General features: G+C 31.2%; 1 protein-coding gene across 1 annotated transcript; it reads left to right on the forward strand.

The window, feature by feature from the left end:
- Window positions 1-7,656: 7,656 nt before the first annotated feature.
- On the forward strand, window positions 7,657-16,605 carry HisCl1 (Histamine-gated chloride channel subunit 1). The gene is made up of 8 exons (XM_018447275.1): window positions 7,657-7,778; window positions 8,427-8,502; window positions 10,185-10,362; window positions 10,710-10,936; window positions 12,876-12,958; window positions 13,244-13,555; window positions 14,606-14,811; window positions 16,252-16,605. The coding sequence occupies exons 2-8, from the start codon at window positions 8,429-8,431 to the stop codon at window positions 16,426-16,428; spliced, it is 1,257 nt and encodes a 418-aa protein (XP_018302777.1). The 5' UTR covers window positions 7,657-7,778; window positions 8,427-8,428; the 3' UTR covers window positions 16,429-16,605.
- The last annotated feature ends 1,041 nt before the right edge of the window (window positions 16,606-17,646 follow it).

The following is a 17,646-nucleotide window of genomic DNA, read 5'->3' on the forward strand; positions in this document are numbered from 1 at the left end:
ATTCCACCGTCGAAATAGAATCTAATCGAATGGGTTTTGTTAAAAGTCCATTAGTCCGATAATTTTAACGGCACTCCCGAAACAAACGCGACGAACCGGCTGCGGTTCGTTCACTTTTATTTAAATCGGCGACGAGGGTACGTTAGCTTCCCCGTCGTTGGATTTACTCGAAGAGAACGATTTTACTCAATATCTAAAAATTTATCTAGACACGTCAGACAGATAGATCCGAAAATTTTTAGATATTTGAGAAAAACCATTCTTTTCGTGTATATCCTCTGGGTACTGAGCCCTCCCACCACGTCAAGGTCGTACCCGTGAGAGGGAAGATATCATCTAAAAAATATGATATACATTTATATTACTATGCAATTATCGGTTGACTATTACAAATGAATATCAAGCACACGTCATCATTGTAAAATAAATTCAGAGCAAATAAAAGGGCTGAATCCCTTATTACGATGCCTGTATGATTAGAGTCAATGGGATGAGCCAGAGATTAATAGAAAAAACAGAAATATTTCTTTTATTATCGACTAATTGTTTTAAAATTACGTTCAATTTTTTATACGAATCGTATCACGAATGACGCACGAAAATGAAAAATTAATTAAATTATTAATTACGCAAACTGTATCAATTGTGAAAATAGAAATCGCATAAATTGCGTTATTTGCATGAGAGTATTTATTAACGTTGTTTTTTTATGACTCGTGCGATACCGTCCGAAGAATAATCGAGTTATACTCAAGCGAGAGAAAAATTTTGCGTTAAACAAAAACAATTGTCGTTCATAATTATCGCGAAATAGTAATAAATTCTGTTTTTTCATCGCGTTTTTATTCCAAATGAATGAACCGTACGAAATATCTGTTCCGTGATACACGTACGATCGTAATGTCGATCCTTTTATAAATAATTTTCAAATTTAACGTGCAAGTTAGTAATCGTATTATACTATACCGAGTATTCATAAAATACTATGTTTCGTATTATATTTGGCATTCTTCGCGATAGTTTCAAAAAGAAATGTGAAGAAGAGCGACACGCGACACGGCTACCTGCCTGTACGAGCATCAGTAAGGAAATGATTCCGCCCTAACTGTGCGTAAACATGACGCGCCGCGTCACCCCGTGCCACCCCGTGCCGCCCGCTCGCCATCGTCAAAGCAAACCCCAAGGTCGCGCGCCGATCATTTTGACTGTCGAAATATTAACGTATATTACAAAATGTGTAAAATAATCTATTCGTTACATTTTTAATATTCTCCGATTAATAGGCTTTAGCTTTACTTCTTACATTCGTTACGCACACAATTCGGCCCGTATTCAGAATGCGCTTATAACGATGTCAGCGCGCTAACATACTATACGTTACGTTACGCATATTATAGAATTTCAGAGATAAAATCGCGTTCTGAAATAAGTTTCTGGAATTTATTTTAAATAAGTCGTAACAGTTATTTTACCGAGTCATGATCGGCATTATACGTACATTTAAAGAATTTTTGAAACACAAAATAATTTACAGTTATAGTAGTATCATTAATTAATGTTTTAGCTGCAAAATTAATAAGATATTTAACACTTTTAGTCAGAGCTGTATTTAGCGCAAATTGTTTCGGGATATTAAGAAAATTTGCATGTATCTTTAAATATAGAATAAATAGAATATCATCAACCTTTATTTAAGTATGAATCATTAAAAAGAATAATGAAAATTGAGACATAATTTTGGAATATCAAAAATACTCCACGCGAATAATTCCTAATTACGTTTAAAAGAATCGCGCAAGTAATATAGGATTGAACAAGTGCCAGAGACGCCACAAAGTAAAGCGCGAAATGTACGACGATACCCGTCAAATCATGTAAAATACGAATAATTGAATAAATTGTGAATATTTTTCGTACGCGACAGTTAGGTATTCATCTAAACGGCACAACAGCTCTCAGCGAAGTGCGAACAACGATTTGGAGCGCGAATAGTGGGGGAGCGCGGTTGGCTACGTCATCACTTCGGTATGCGCTCGGCGGCCTTGGAGGGGGACGCCAGTGGAACGAGTCGCTCGGATGGTAGGGTGGCGCATTAATTCGCGAAAATTAAATATTTACGAACGCGAATTACATAAGGGTAACCAAGTAATAAGATTGCCGAAAACTGAGGTGTGTAATGAGGATTAAGAAACAGGTCAAAAATTATTTAAAATAAAAAGAATTCTAATTAATTCTTTTATGTTTTTATTTAAAAAATATATAATTTAAATATTTTTATTTTTTAAATATGATGGATTTACACAATTGCTCTCACGTTAAATAAAGTACTATATACCATAATTTAAAATAAATTCTGCATTTATCTTCATTTAAAGGATGTATGACATATTATTAATTTTTATTTAATTGTAAATCACCAAAGGGAGCAACTACTTAAATAGCGCTACTCTTCTGTTATATTCTATCTTCGTTGTTTATTAGACGTAAAGCAAGGAATGACTCTAATAGCGTCTCCCCGAACGCACCTATTACATTTCGGCTTTGAATCTTATGAAAGCTCTGCTTTTTTGTACGTGACGATACAAAGCAGAGTTTTTATTGGATGTCGCTCGTCGCTGATCTCTCATCGTATCCAATATGCAATAGGCATTAAGACCGGTATTCATAGTCTGTTCTTACTTTAAGGCCATCTTAAGTAATGTCCCAAGATGCTAATACGGTTTTCTGAGTGGTTCATGACATCTTAAAATTGTACTTAAGACGATCTTAAATATAAGATCTGACTGTGAATACAGGCAGAGGGAAATTTGAATATTAATTTGATAGATTTTAGTTATTTCAACGATTTCGACGATTTATTTCCATCAGGAGCACCGCAAAAAGATGGATATTGTTGTGTAGTTTACATCCACTTCTTCAGAGGGCAGTAGTGCGCGGCGGCAGTTTGCGGTTACAGAAAAAAGGCCTTCACGTCCTCTCTCAGGTTTCTCTTTGGTACATACATATATCTGAAGATGTAGTTAAAAGCCACGGCACACACCTTCCGTAACAGTAACCATAAGACGTACCGTAAGAATCAGCCAATTAGAATTAAGAGTTCAAAAGAATTTTTGATTGTGACTGGCTGATTCTTACGATACGTCTTATGGTTACTGTTACCCCGGATCTACAATAGGGTTTTAAGCCTTAAGCCATAAGAAATAGACGAATCACAGTCGATTATTCTCCTAAGATTCGACTGTAATTGGTCAATTTCTTACAGCTTAAGACTTAAAACATCTATTGTAGATCCGGGGTTACGGAAGGTGTGTGCCATGGCCTTAACAGTTTCCAGTAAGATATGAGAACTTCTATATCGATTGTATGCAATCCCAAAATATATCTGGATTTTACCAGAGAGAACACCTGAGAACGGCCATCTCAGTCTACTTGTTATTCATGTGACGTTTGGATTGGCTTGAAAGCTCCCGTACACTAGCGACACCAACATCAATTTTATAGAATGATGCAAAACTACGTATCATATTAACGACTGCTGTTAAAGTCGTAGCATCGAAAAATTGATGTGGTGCGAATTTTATCATCTAAATCGAAAATTGATGTTGAGCGCGTATCCATGCTACATCCACAAACTGTGTGGATATAAAGATAATATATTATATATATATATTTTTTATGTATATATTTTAAGCATATATTTTATGTATATACTTACGTTTATGTAATTTTTCTTTTGCTACAGCTTGGGTAATGTGGGTAATGTCGGTACGAGCGAAACATGTCTCAACATGTGTAAAGCTCGCGTACACACCGCTAATGAACGAGTATCCGGAAATTCCGGAGTATTTAGGGGCTCCACACAATTAAAGGAATAGAAAATACACACACACACACACACACACACACACACACGCACGCACGCACGCACGCACGCACGCACGCACGCACGCACGCACGCATACACATATACACATATATATACATATATGTATATACATTTTAAACATACTTTATTAACAGTTTATGAGAGAAATAATTGTATCTTGTTTTCTTAGAAGATATACTACTGGAAGAGGAATTACCTATGCTGCGGCCCGTAAACCGAGGTGAAGCCAACATTTGTGCGAGAAAAAAAGGTAGGGAGTCCCAAATGTTCGCAATGCGCATGCGCAGCATCGTCGTCTGTATGAATTGTACAGTTATGTAGTGTTTCGTACACAGTCTGTGTAATGTACGAATGTATAAAGCTGGTTCTACGTTAATCGCATCGCAGCGTCGCAAACGTTGCGGTCCAATCAACGTCAAGCTAGCTCGACTCTGATTGGACTGCAACGCTTCCGACACGCTTGCGACGCTGCGATGCAACTAATGTAGAACCAGCTTAAAGCTGGTTCTACGTTAATCGCATCGCAGCGTCGCAAACGTTGCGGTCCAATCAACGTCAAGCTAGCTCGACTCTGATTGGACTGCAACGCTTGCGACACGCTTGTGAAGCTGCGATGCGATCAATGTAGAACCAGATTTAAAAACACTAATCAATGTGATGGAATTAGAAAAGTGAACCAACGCGCATAATGGCGGAGGACCCGTCACATGATCTGAGATCTCGACCAATCAGAAATTGAGCTTTTTTGCAGCGTGAACGAGTCATGTGCATCTCTGTAAATTAGCTCAAAACTTGATTGGCTGACAGATCCTACTATGCATCCATCACCTTGGTTCATTTTTCTAATTCCACCATGCACTAAACCAACTTGTACAATTCATACAGACGATGGTGCTGCGCATGCGCATTGCGAACATTTGGGACTATAACTTTCTCTCTCGCACAGATGTTGGCTTCACATTCAGCGCGCTCTATTCCTCTTCTGGAATAAATGTTCTAAGCTTGTTTTTGAGTATTTTTTATAAATTGTTTATTAATATCCAATTTGCAATATTCAATCTCATGATCTTTCCTGCAATATATGAAAATAGAATTGGTGAATATAATTCACTTTATTAAGTTTAGAACACGACTGTTTATATGAATACATCAATACAAAGAGAAACACCAATTATGGTCGAAGTTAGATGTTGACTGGAATAATATTTGTACTCTCTCTCTCTCTCTCTCTCTCTCTCTATCATGTATTTTTAATACATTTATCACTCACTTAATATATTTATATAACTTAATTAATGTATTTATATAAACAATCTTGTTTTAAACTTAATATATATTGTTTACACCATGCTGCCTTTTAATTATACGTATTCTCACATATGTTGATTATTACGATAAATATATTATTACATTGGTGGTCAAATTGGAAGGACACTCGCATAAAATTCAGGAGATCCGAGTTCGAATCCCAGCTGAGGTAATATTTTTCGCAATTAGTTCTTTACAGATTTAAAATACCATCACATTAACTATAAAATTTAATTTGATGTGATTATTAACATTTATATTTGTGTGCAAATCCGAAAGTAATCAGTGCGCAGTCATATATCTGTTATGAAATAAATGAATTTAAAAAGTACATACATATAAAAATATTACAACATCTAACTTTGACCGTAATTAATGCTTCTTTTACTTATTGTTAGTTAATAATTTATTTTCATCTTCTTACATTTCTCCATCCTATCGTTTTTAATTCCAACGCCTTTGATTAAAAAATTGCAGGATGTTTAATTTAGACCTATGTGCTTAGATGCGATTACACGATACTGCAAATGAAAGAGAGTAGGGCTTAATCAGTTTGTCGATAGACAAATTGGCTTAGAGACGGTCGAATCCGACAAAGTGGTTTACGGACAGCAAGAAAGAAAGTACAACGTTATGATCAGTTTCCGTATGACAAATCTTGAGTACCAAACACACGAGAAAATCCGCGTCGTTCCAAGTTTTTCGATATTTCTTTTTACATAGGTTGTGATTAAAAGAAACGAAGAGAGTCTCGTATGTTGGATATCGTGGATTGAAACGGCAAGCTATCGACGATCTTTTTAAAGTGCTATAAATTGAAATTGACAAAAAGAAGTGCCAATAGAGGTCTGTAGTCGTGTTTAAGGTCCTTAGAAAATATCGTGTGAAATTAAGAAAGCAATCAATCTTAGACAATTTTCAATGATGGATTTTTAAGTTTTCAATTTGTTTTATTACAAGCAAAATCTTAATAACTTTGTCTTTATGTCATTCGATTGTTGAGGCTCATATTCAAAAGTATAGATATTTAAATATTTCTAAAATCTTATATACAAATACATGTGTGTAATTTTTCAATCACTATAGTAAGTGTATATTTGCTTTTTATTTTTTACTTTTAAGTGCATTTTGTGTGATATTTAATATATTATTAACATTATATGTTTTAATAGCTCTTTATCATTATTTTTTTACTTGGTAAAAATGTAAAATAATCAGAAATTCATATTATTTTTTCGAAAATTTTAAAAAATATATTTTACATTTGTTATGATATATTTAACTTTTTTCATCTTTATATAGTATGTTAAGTAATTTTAGAGTATTGTGTGTGTGTGTGTGTGTGTGTGTGTGTGTGTGTTCGTGTGAGTTAACATATATTTAAAAATTACAATTATGTAATCTATGATTTATATTTATCTTTGTAAAACGTTATCTTCAAAAAATGTTTCGCTGTGTAAATATTAATAAATCTGTCTTTTTGAAACAGTGCATTTAATGAAGGACGATTTAAAATGATTACTTAAAAACCAGCTAAGTTTCAACAAATACTGAGACTCGTAGGTACTTATTAAATTATTAACAAATTTAATTTAAGTCCTTGTTTTAAATAGAAAGGACGATTTTGCTAAAGTCTCCAAAAATTTAGAAAGACACATATTTAAACATAATTTCGTTGGAATATCAAAATAATTATGTAGAATACTTAATACTGCAACAGTGACACTGACAGGATTTTGGCTCCGGATACGCTAACGTTTCAACCCTTCTATTTTCCTGTACCAGCGACGCGAAATGAGCGAGACAGCGATGGAATCCGTTCTTCTCGCGTTCGGCAACCTTCTGCGCTCCGAACGAACGAGATAGCAAAAGAATTTTCTCGTTGTCTCGTTCGCTCGGCGCACCGAAGATTGTCGAACGTGAGAAGAACAGACTCTGTCGGTCTCGCTCGCTCCGCCTTGTTTGATGGAAGAAAGTGGAGGGGTCGAAACGCTGGCGTGCCCGGAACTGAAATCCCATCACTATGCTACAATGCTACAATTAATTTTGTCATTTTAACCAGCTAAATTGTCCTACATAATTATTTTGATAATCTTGATAATAAAAATTATTTTTATAATTGTATCTAGCAAAATTTTTAGACTATGTAAAACCGTTTTTTTCATATACCTATAATTTAATTTTTACAGAATAATATTTAAATAAAAGTGATGTCATTAATTAACATCATTAATTTGAGATTATTATGAGACTGACGCATACTCAAAGTGTTCCATATAAAATATTCTTATTGATAAAAATTCTTAATAAAAATGACTTCTGTTGATTCAATTATAGGTCTATGTAGATCGCAATTGATAAAACCTTGTTGACAACGACTCATCGAGATTCTCAACATTGACCTATATTGATGGCTTCATTCATAAGACGCTGTGTTTGAATGTAATTCAAATGTTCATTGATCCACGAGGGACCGGAAGTGATCATCCGGCGAAAAATATTTTCGGGCGAGCGGTTAATAACTTCCGTTCAATCTTTGTCGAGAGCATTCGGATTTCCAAACGATAGAATGTGCAGTTGATCGGTGAGTGGAAAATTGGATCGGAAAACCGTCGTGTGAAGGACCATAAAATTTAAAAATATGAGACGCAACGCAGGAAACGGCCCGTGAAATATATCATGTCGAGGATTAATAAGAAAGCAGAGATTTTAATAACTGCTTGCTACGAAATTTTATTTCTAAAGTTTCTTAATCAGTATAAGACGAGAGCGGTTAAATTTAATATTACATTGTTGATATATTATAAAATAATTGTAATATATTATTTTGTATTTTATCAAATCACGCATTGAATAATATATGGATATTTATCTTGAATTTATATACATTAATAAGAACAGGAATTGCTTATTGTTAGTCTTCAACATATGGCACTATACATATCAGCAGAAAACAACAAAATAGTACGAAATTTTCGTATTATTCATTGAATCAAAAATTAAATTAGCTATATAAATATTAATAGATTCATTGAAATTTAATAAACTTCTGTGTGAAGAAACGGAAGTAACATACATCCTTTCCCTGATAGAAGAACGGAAGTGTTCTTTGACGTCCGCAAGTTCAAAACTATCTCATCCCTCCTCGTCGATGAATTCTTTATAACGTACTTTGCATACTTCATTGCTCTTTCTTTGGGGCATCACTCTTTATATTCTCTGCTCTCTTCAGGAATGACGTGGCATTTTCTGCTGATCATATGCTGCTATCTATACGCTTTGCTTGATATGACCGCCCCGCATTTTCCGTAAGTACGCAATTACACTTTTCTTGTCAGACTAACATTTTAATTATTTCGAAATCAACAATCTCAATAAAATAGAAATATTTTACATTGTTTTAAATTGTTATTCATTAATTGAAATGAAAAAAAGAAAAAATAAAAGCATATAGCTGGAAACAATTTGCAGTAATAACCTTAAGAGTTAAATAATAGTTTTGACAACTAAATTTTATTCTTTATACCTTCTTGTTCTGCAAATTTTAAGAGATGTCAGCTAAGTGAATAATATGTAACATAATATTTTCAATGTTTATAAAAGGAGAAAGAAACAAATTATTTAAATAACTGTGATATTATATATTTAAATGTAATATGATAAATTTCTTGTATGAAATAAATACACACAGTTATGGATTTCACTATTCTTGCATTTATGATATCTATTGCATCATGAATAGCATCACACATTAAATCGTATACTGCCGACATATATTCGCAGATTATAAATGCGTGATTTAACAACAGATATATGTCACGTCTTCGTACTACATTTCCCAATGCATTTATTTTTCAATCAATACTGCAATCACTTCCTAATTGAACAAATAAAATTCTAGAAGTTAGCGATCGTGTCCAACGTGACCCGGTTAAGAAAAATAGCATCCACTCTGTAATAATGAAACTGCCAACAGACCGCGCGTACTTAATCTTTGTGGTCTGTGAATAACTTAAATGCCATCGACGCTGCGATAAAAATCGCTGTACCAGCGATATCATTGTCAAAGCTATTATTTAACTCTTAAGTTATTACTGCAAATTGGTTCCAGCTATGATTTTTTTTTCTTTTTTTCATTTCAGTTAACGAATAACAATTTAATCTTTTATTTTATTAACATATTTAATATTATTGTATATTAGGGATTATTCAAAAGGAATTATTCAAAAATACATAAAGAATACATAAAGAGTACGTCTTCGTACAATAATACATAAAATTTTCTCGCGTATTTCCGTTTAATAATATTCATAGACATATGTAATTAATATTAATATAAATAATAATTACTTTACATATTATTCTATAATAATTCTATAACTTTACTTTACACATCTATATATATTACTAAATAAAAATACTCGAAGAAATTCTTAAAAGTTATTGGCTTGCCGAATTTCGCAGTAACATAAAGTGATTTTAAATCAAGTTTAAATGAATATGCTTTGTTCTTATCAATCACTGTCTATATTAATATATTTTTTAATAATCCGTTCAACTATAATAAAATGTAACTCAATTATTTTTACAAAGTAATCTTTAAAAAGATTATTTTATTGTCTATGGCATAAGTATTAAGTTTAAAGGAGTTAACAATTATTAGTGGAAAGATACATTTCAGTGATTTATAATTTTCAACAACATAAAGTAAAAAAATGAATTTAAAATTGCTTTAGAAAATGAAACGTTTTCGATTTTTATTTACTTAAGTACAGATTTTTTGATTGTTTCAAAATAAATTTTTGTTTAATAAGATTTGATCAAAAAACATTGCTTTAACAATAATTATTGATTTAATTAGAGATACATTCCTTAAATATATTATTACAAAATATGTACCTTCCAAGATTAAATGTGATACGTTATAGTTAATCTCTTACAAATGTACGAATAGTGCAATAGCAAATTTTATCATTTTTTGGCATTTTAGAGAACTGGACTTCGATGAGTATGGGAAAAAAGAAACCTCTTTGTCGCTGAGGGATATTCTGCCTTTAAATCCAAAACAATACGATAAGCACAGAGCTCCAAAATTTCTCGGCCAACCTACTATTGTTTATTTCCATGTGACAGTGCTCAGCCTAGACTCGATAAATGAGGAATCGATGGTGAGCAAAAATTTGTTTTGTTGAATATTTCCCCAGAATATTACATATCTGTGTATATGAAAATTTTATTGGGTTACTTTTCACTTTTTATATTAATTTTAATTATATTGACATACTATAAAAATAGAATATGTAAAGCAATTTTATATTATGTCCTAAGTATGCTAAAAGATTTTAATTATATGAAGTTTTCGTCTCGAATTTATATGAAAAATCACCCTTTAAAATCTTTTAGCGTACTTAGAACACACCCTGTATATATGAGGATATAATATAAAATTGAAACGCTTATTGAAAACACATGAAGTACATCTGCTCATATTATTTTTCCATGACGATTTTTCCAGACGTACGTGGCCGACATATTTCTCGCTCAGAGTTGGCGGGATTCTAGGCTGCGGCTACCGGAAAACATGTCCGAGGATTATCGGATACTTGATGTAGATTGGTTGCACAATATCTGGAGACCCGACTGTTTCTTCAAGAATGCGAAAAAAGTTACTTTTCATGAGATGTCAATACCAAATCATTATCTTTGGCTGTATTACGATAAAACGCTTCTTTATATGTCCAAGTAAGTTTATAGTTTTAGTTAGCAAATTTTAGCATTTTACAATAAATGTGGTTTTTTGTTTAAATTTTTCTTATAAAAAATGCATTGAAAATCTGTTAATATATTAAAAATTAATAATAATAATTAATTAGGAATTAAATGTTAATATTCATTAATTATATACGAGTTATATGAGAACTATTATGATATATGATAATGTTATACAATTTAACATTTCTTTCTCTCTCCCTCTATCTCTCTCTTTCTCTTTCTCTTTCTTCTATCTTCATTACACAATTAAAGTCATAAATTTACCTTTATACCAAACATCCTAGATAGCAATGTATCGTCTATTAAGTTTATTTGACGTTATTAATTAGTTCTGATAAATTCAATGTCCTATCGTCGTAAAAATGACGTGAGTTTGTCACAACCACAGTAACGTTATATAAACCGAAGTCGAAAATACGTCATTATTTTCGTGTTACTAACTGCATAAATGAATGACGTTATTAATTGATCACTAATAACGTCGTTGATTAATCATATATCCGACGTCAATAAGTACGACGTTGTAAATACGTCGCAGAATGAATAAATAAATGACGTCATTAATTGATCAAAAAGATGACATCATTATTACATTTACATCTTAAATAGGTAACGTGACGTCAATAATTTAAAATAACTAACTGTTGACGTCGAAATGACTACAGCTTGCCATCTGGGATGCTGTTTCCTGTAACTGTAAAAACTATCTTCCTCGCACGAGAATACTAGTTTAAAACTTTTTGTTTGAGTGAGATTTCCAGTTTTAAACTCGGACAGTTATTTTATAATTTTATTAAATATCATAAACATCTGTGTAAAAAAAGTAAAAAAAACATTTCAATAATTATCTTTTTATAAAACATGCAAGCTTCATGTAAATGTAAATAATAAGTATAATTTAAAATGCTATAATTAAAATAAATATTTAAATTTGCGCTTTCGATATATCCTTTTAATAAAAGTATTTAATAATAAAATTTGTATATATAAGATAAGATGATAAAAAAATATTTAAAAAAATAGAAGACACTAACTTCTAAAAATCTTTATTAATATTATGATAACTTGTACATACTTCAATTTTTTACAATATTATAATTGTTACAAGAACACGGGTAAATTTCATTGATATATTACAATTATAATTTTATATATGCATTATTTTTTTAAAAAGCGTCATATTTCCTTGAGAAATATTAACTTATTCTTTTCATCTCTCTCCCTACATTATAAGAGCATTCTATTTTTTGCGAAATGAATACTGCAATGAAATATCAACGCCACTTGTCGAAACACTAGAGAACACTTGAGAAAACACTAGAGTTTAGAGAATTTGTTATCAAGTTCGACTTTAAAGCTTTAACTATTCAATTAATAAATGCATGCATTAATTTAAATATTTTTTATTTTTTGTTTATAGATCTCTAATTCAAATAATAAATTTTTGAACACTTTTGTATTAATTTATTGTTAATTAAAATATTGAAGTATTTTAATAAATAATCAAGAAACTCGATCAGCAATCAGAACAAGTTTAAAAAAATTTTAATAAAATACACATAAGACTCTCATAACATTCATATACTATGGTATTTCTACTCATGTTCCATGTTGTTTTTGTTTATTGCTACTTCGGCTTCATTTATTTCTATCCATGATTAAATCCAACGTATTCGATAGAGCTATTTAATTGCCGTGCCGTTCTGACAAGTTTTATTGTCAATAAAATAATACGAATTTATTTTCCTTTGTATTTCTGAGTATATGTTTCATCGGAAACACAAAAATAGAGAAGTGCTCGAATATTATTCCTTACTGTGAAAATAACGCTATCGAGTAAAACTTGTATCAGAAAACAAAATTTGAGTAATAAATTGTATCACACAAGGAAGCGTAATGATCGTTTTAGATTGACATTGGTGCTCTCATGCGCGATGAAGTTCGAATCCTATCCTCATGACACTCAAATTTGCTCGATGATGATCGAAAGCCGTAAGTATACATTAATATTTTATAAGCGGTTATATTATATTTATAAATAATATTATTAATACTATGGTATACACATAAATCGTAATATCTTCCCCACTAACAAAGAAGAAACTGAATAATGTACAATAAAAGCATAATGTTTATATTTTGTTGCAATTATTGTTTATACAATCATATTTTATATTAAAATATTAAGCCTATTTAATTGTTTAGTTTTAAGGATAGAGTGTCATAATATTATCTCCTCCTTTGTCATGCTTGTCTCTATATATCATTTTTTTTTAGTTTCACATACGACTCAGGATCTGGTATTCCTATGGAACATGACCGATCCCCTTGTGGTTAATCCGGAAATCGAGTTGCCGCAACTAGACATATCGAACAACTACACAACCGACTGCACGATCGAATACTCGACCGGAAACTTCACGTGCATACAGATTGTCTTCAATCTGCGCCGGAGACTGGGTTATCACCTGTTCCATACATACATCCCGTCCGCCCTGATCGTCGTCATGTCCTGGATCGCCTTTTGGATCAAGCCGGAAGCCATCCCGGCACGAGTTACTCTTGGCGTGACGTCACTGCTGACCCTCGGTTAGGCGACCTCTTCACCCATTGCTCGTGATATAACTATTCATGATATTTACGATCGCGATAGAACATTTTGCCAGGGTATCATATAATGATGACACAAATATCAGCAAAATTGCAATTAACTAGAACCAAAATGGTTTCAATAAATCCTATGATTTTAGTAAAACCATTAGTTATGTCTTTTTTGATACACAAACTAAAATCGAATGAAATTATTTGCGATAAATTTCGATGTAATTTCCAAGAATAAAATATGTAGTATAAATAATGGTAGCGGATAACATTGATTTCTTAAACCGTAATAATAATATAAAATACTTCGATGTATAAATGAACAAACTAAAATGCAGATTTAAAATAATTCTTATTACAGAATTAATTGTACTTACATGTACCTATACCTACATATACCTATACTAATATTTAGTTTACACAATTATGCAAATTTAAATTTACATTTGCATAAAAAGTCGTAAGAGAATAAAGCACTTCATAATATTTTAAATTTAAACCAGTAAACAATATACACGTATCTATGTACAAAAACAAAACTATATAAAACCCAATGATAAAAAATAATTATTATAAATAAGAAATAAAGACTTTGTTCGGTCATAGCGGATATTCGTGTCTGATAACATTTTTACATGAACAATTGTGTAATTTCCAATTCAAGCGAACTGCGCGTCGATTATTATTTGTCGAGCTTGAAACACAATTCTAAATTAAAGCTAGAATAAAATCACAAATTAAATTACTTCAGTAATTTCTAATAATACTGATGCTAATTTGCATCTTGAATCACTGAGAATTTATTGTGAAAAATTCCATCCAGATTTCGAATCTAGGTCTCTCTATTCCCTGACAGGTGTTTTTATTAATTTTATCACAGAGACATACCATGTCTCTGTGATATGACATTATTTGAAATAATTAACTTGTTTTCATTCAACGCATATTTATAGAGAGAGATGTCGATTAAATCAACTGAATTATATATATGTAACTGTGCATGCATGTAAGGATTAAGGGTTAATATCTTACTTTTAGCTACTCAAAACACACAGTCTCAACAATCTCTACCGCCGGTCTCGTATGTGAAGGCGATTGACGTATGGATGTCTTCGTGTAGTGTGTTCGTCTTCCTGTCTCTTATGGAATTCGCAGTAGTGAACAATTATATGGGGCCAGTCGCTACAAAGGTCATGAAAGGATACTCGGACGAAGATCTTCGCGAGGCCATCGACGACTTCAAGGTAAACGAGAAAAAGTGTGGTGCGATATTTATGGTGAATGTTCCATCGGTTCTGCAAAATTGATAGTTCGAGATAAAGCAAAATACGCCGCACCGTCGGCCACGAGCAGGCAATTCGTTCTGTTGATGCAATATCGTTCAATTGAATAAAAATGCTAGGAATAAGGGGCGCTATATTGTAAATTGCGATCGTTATGAATTATTGATATTTGCGGAGTCGTATAAATCATTGAGATGTATTATTAAAGTTATATCACTTCGTTTAATAAGAAAGAGAAATGAAACATTAAATACGTAGTTCTACACACAAACAAAATTTCATATAAATTTTAAGCTGAACTTTTTAGTACTCTTTTAGTAACAGTTTCATTCTATTTTGAAGCAGAAAATTCGCCTAAATAAAAACCTATATGACTGACAAACGCATATTTATTTCTGAATCCGAATGTTATACGGATAAATATCATCGACAGCGGAAAGTATGGCGGAGTATACTACTCGAAAAGTACAAACATTTTTCTAGGCGATTCATCGTATCGAATGGCGAGTAACTTCTCTCCAGTAATTTCCCTCTTGAACAAGTTCCAAAGTTCGATTTTATTGCATGCATTCGTCCCACACTCAATTCGCAGAGAAATATTTATTCTTTCCTTTCTTCTGTGTAGTTTACGCAGACTTACAATTTGTTCTGTACATAGAAAACATCCCGTTTTTATTACATCCATTGCCCGTAATATTTGCTTGTACTACTGCGGTATTTATTTTTGTTTGCTTTACGATAAAACGCGTTTGTGCGCGAAATAAATATTGTTTTTCTTTAATAGCTAATAAGTAAGTCATGCTTCACGCAGTTAAATAAGTATTCTATGATTATTACGAATATTGTCTTTTTTATTTGCAAGCGAAGTTGTATTAGCAAGAGATATTAGAATATTAGATCTTTCCATCAGTTTCGTTTTGTAACAAAATACGCTTATCATTTTTTTATATATTTATAGTATAATGAATAATCACATTACACGCAAGTACATCATGTAGAATTTATAATATGCTTGAATTGAAAAATATGTACCTTTTTTTATTCGAAAAATAATACGTGAAAATTTTTATCTAATTTAATAAATTGAAATATGTCAACTGTTCAAAATCGAAATGCTAAGCATGACTTAAGAATTAATATCTGTTAAAAGATTAAAAAATAATAAACATAAATCTGTTTTTTTTTATACCATTTCAATTACAACGCACACATCATTTTATTTTTCATATAACAGTTAATCACTGTAAATAAATATAATGATCTACTTACCTCGCAAGTCTTGATTAATAAGATAAATGAAAGAGAGGGACATAAATTGAAATAATTAGTTATAAATAATTTTCTACATTTATTACTTTCATATCATTTTATGTGATGTGTTTTTAATCTCTTTTTTCAAAGACGCCGATGAGGCCGGATGCCAAAAGAAATAGAAGTCCAACCAGACCACCGACAATTCAGTATGAGCAGTGCTGCCAAGGACGAGCCACTGCCATTTACATCGATAAGGTTTCCAGATTCTTCTTCCCTTTCTCATTCTTCATCCTTAACGTCGTTTATTGGAGCACATTCCTGTAATGCAACTCGAGCAAGACTCATGTCCGACTTAGCGAGAATCACGAGTACGCTTTTAAAGAAAGACATTGAATTACAGAAAGAATATTACAAAGGATGCAGCAAAAAATTTGTCGAAACGAAAAGTATCCTGTAAACTATTGTGTATAAAGTGTGTGGCACAATAAAGAATTTAATAAAAGTGGGATTAACTCCGTATGTTTATTAAAGGTATGTTTTACGGAGATTATGACAAAAAGAAAAAACCAATCTGTGTTCATTATAAGACATAGCAAATCCCTGTAACAAATTATAAGAAACATGACAAAATAGTTATAGATACATAAGACACCTTAAAAAATATATATATTATATTTAGAATATCTTTTAACTTTTATAAAAATATCGCCTAATTTTTATTATTCATTTCTTGTTAAGTGAATCATAATTTATTATATTAAACAAATTATGATTTATTACAATAAAGATTTATTATAATAAAAAAGAACGTACTTATTCAAAAACTTTATGTATTTAAATTTAATCAATGTGTGTATCATACAGTTTACAATTTTAATTAACTGATTAATGTACATGAATTATTACTCACCTGTTCCTCGTACTGGAAAAAAATCTGATTGCATAAATCGAAAATGTGGTAAATTCAATCAGTACATCTATTAAAAAATAAATTAATTAAAATTCTTCTATAAATTACGAGATGAGCATGATTAATTCCTTCCTGTTAAATATACTAGTATTTCTTGATGATACTACATTTATTTATAATATATAGTTATAATTAAAATAGAGATAGTAAAATTTCTCATATATGGAACTATTCTTTGAAAGTATTGATACTACTGTTTTGCTCTTCTAAAACAATAACAGTGTTTCCGAACTTTCAAACCGTGGTACTATGTTTCATCTCTCATATTATCATATTGTATCAAAATATTATATCAAATTTTTATTTAATTGTTTATGGATCCGGAAGATATTCATATTAATTTCAAATACAATTAAAAAATTAGATAAAAATATTTAATTATAAAAAAGAAAGATAAAATTAAAAATAATTTTTTAATCAAAAGAAGAATAGTAACTTCAAAAGATTCGAAACATACTCGTTATTATAACATTTACAATATATTAGACAATATAAACGTAAAAACGTAATGTTATTAACATACTTTCTAAATTATAATAATAGATTATTACTAAAAATAACACAAACATTTT

Source organism: Mycetomoellerius zeteki, unplaced genomic scaffold, assembly GCF_001594055.1.
Source record: "Mycetomoellerius zeteki isolate Tzet28-1 unplaced genomic scaffold, Tzet1.0 scaffold20, whole genome shotgun sequence".
NCBI classification, from domain to species: domain Eukaryota; kingdom Metazoa; phylum Arthropoda; class Insecta; order Hymenoptera; family Formicidae; genus Mycetomoellerius; species Mycetomoellerius zeteki.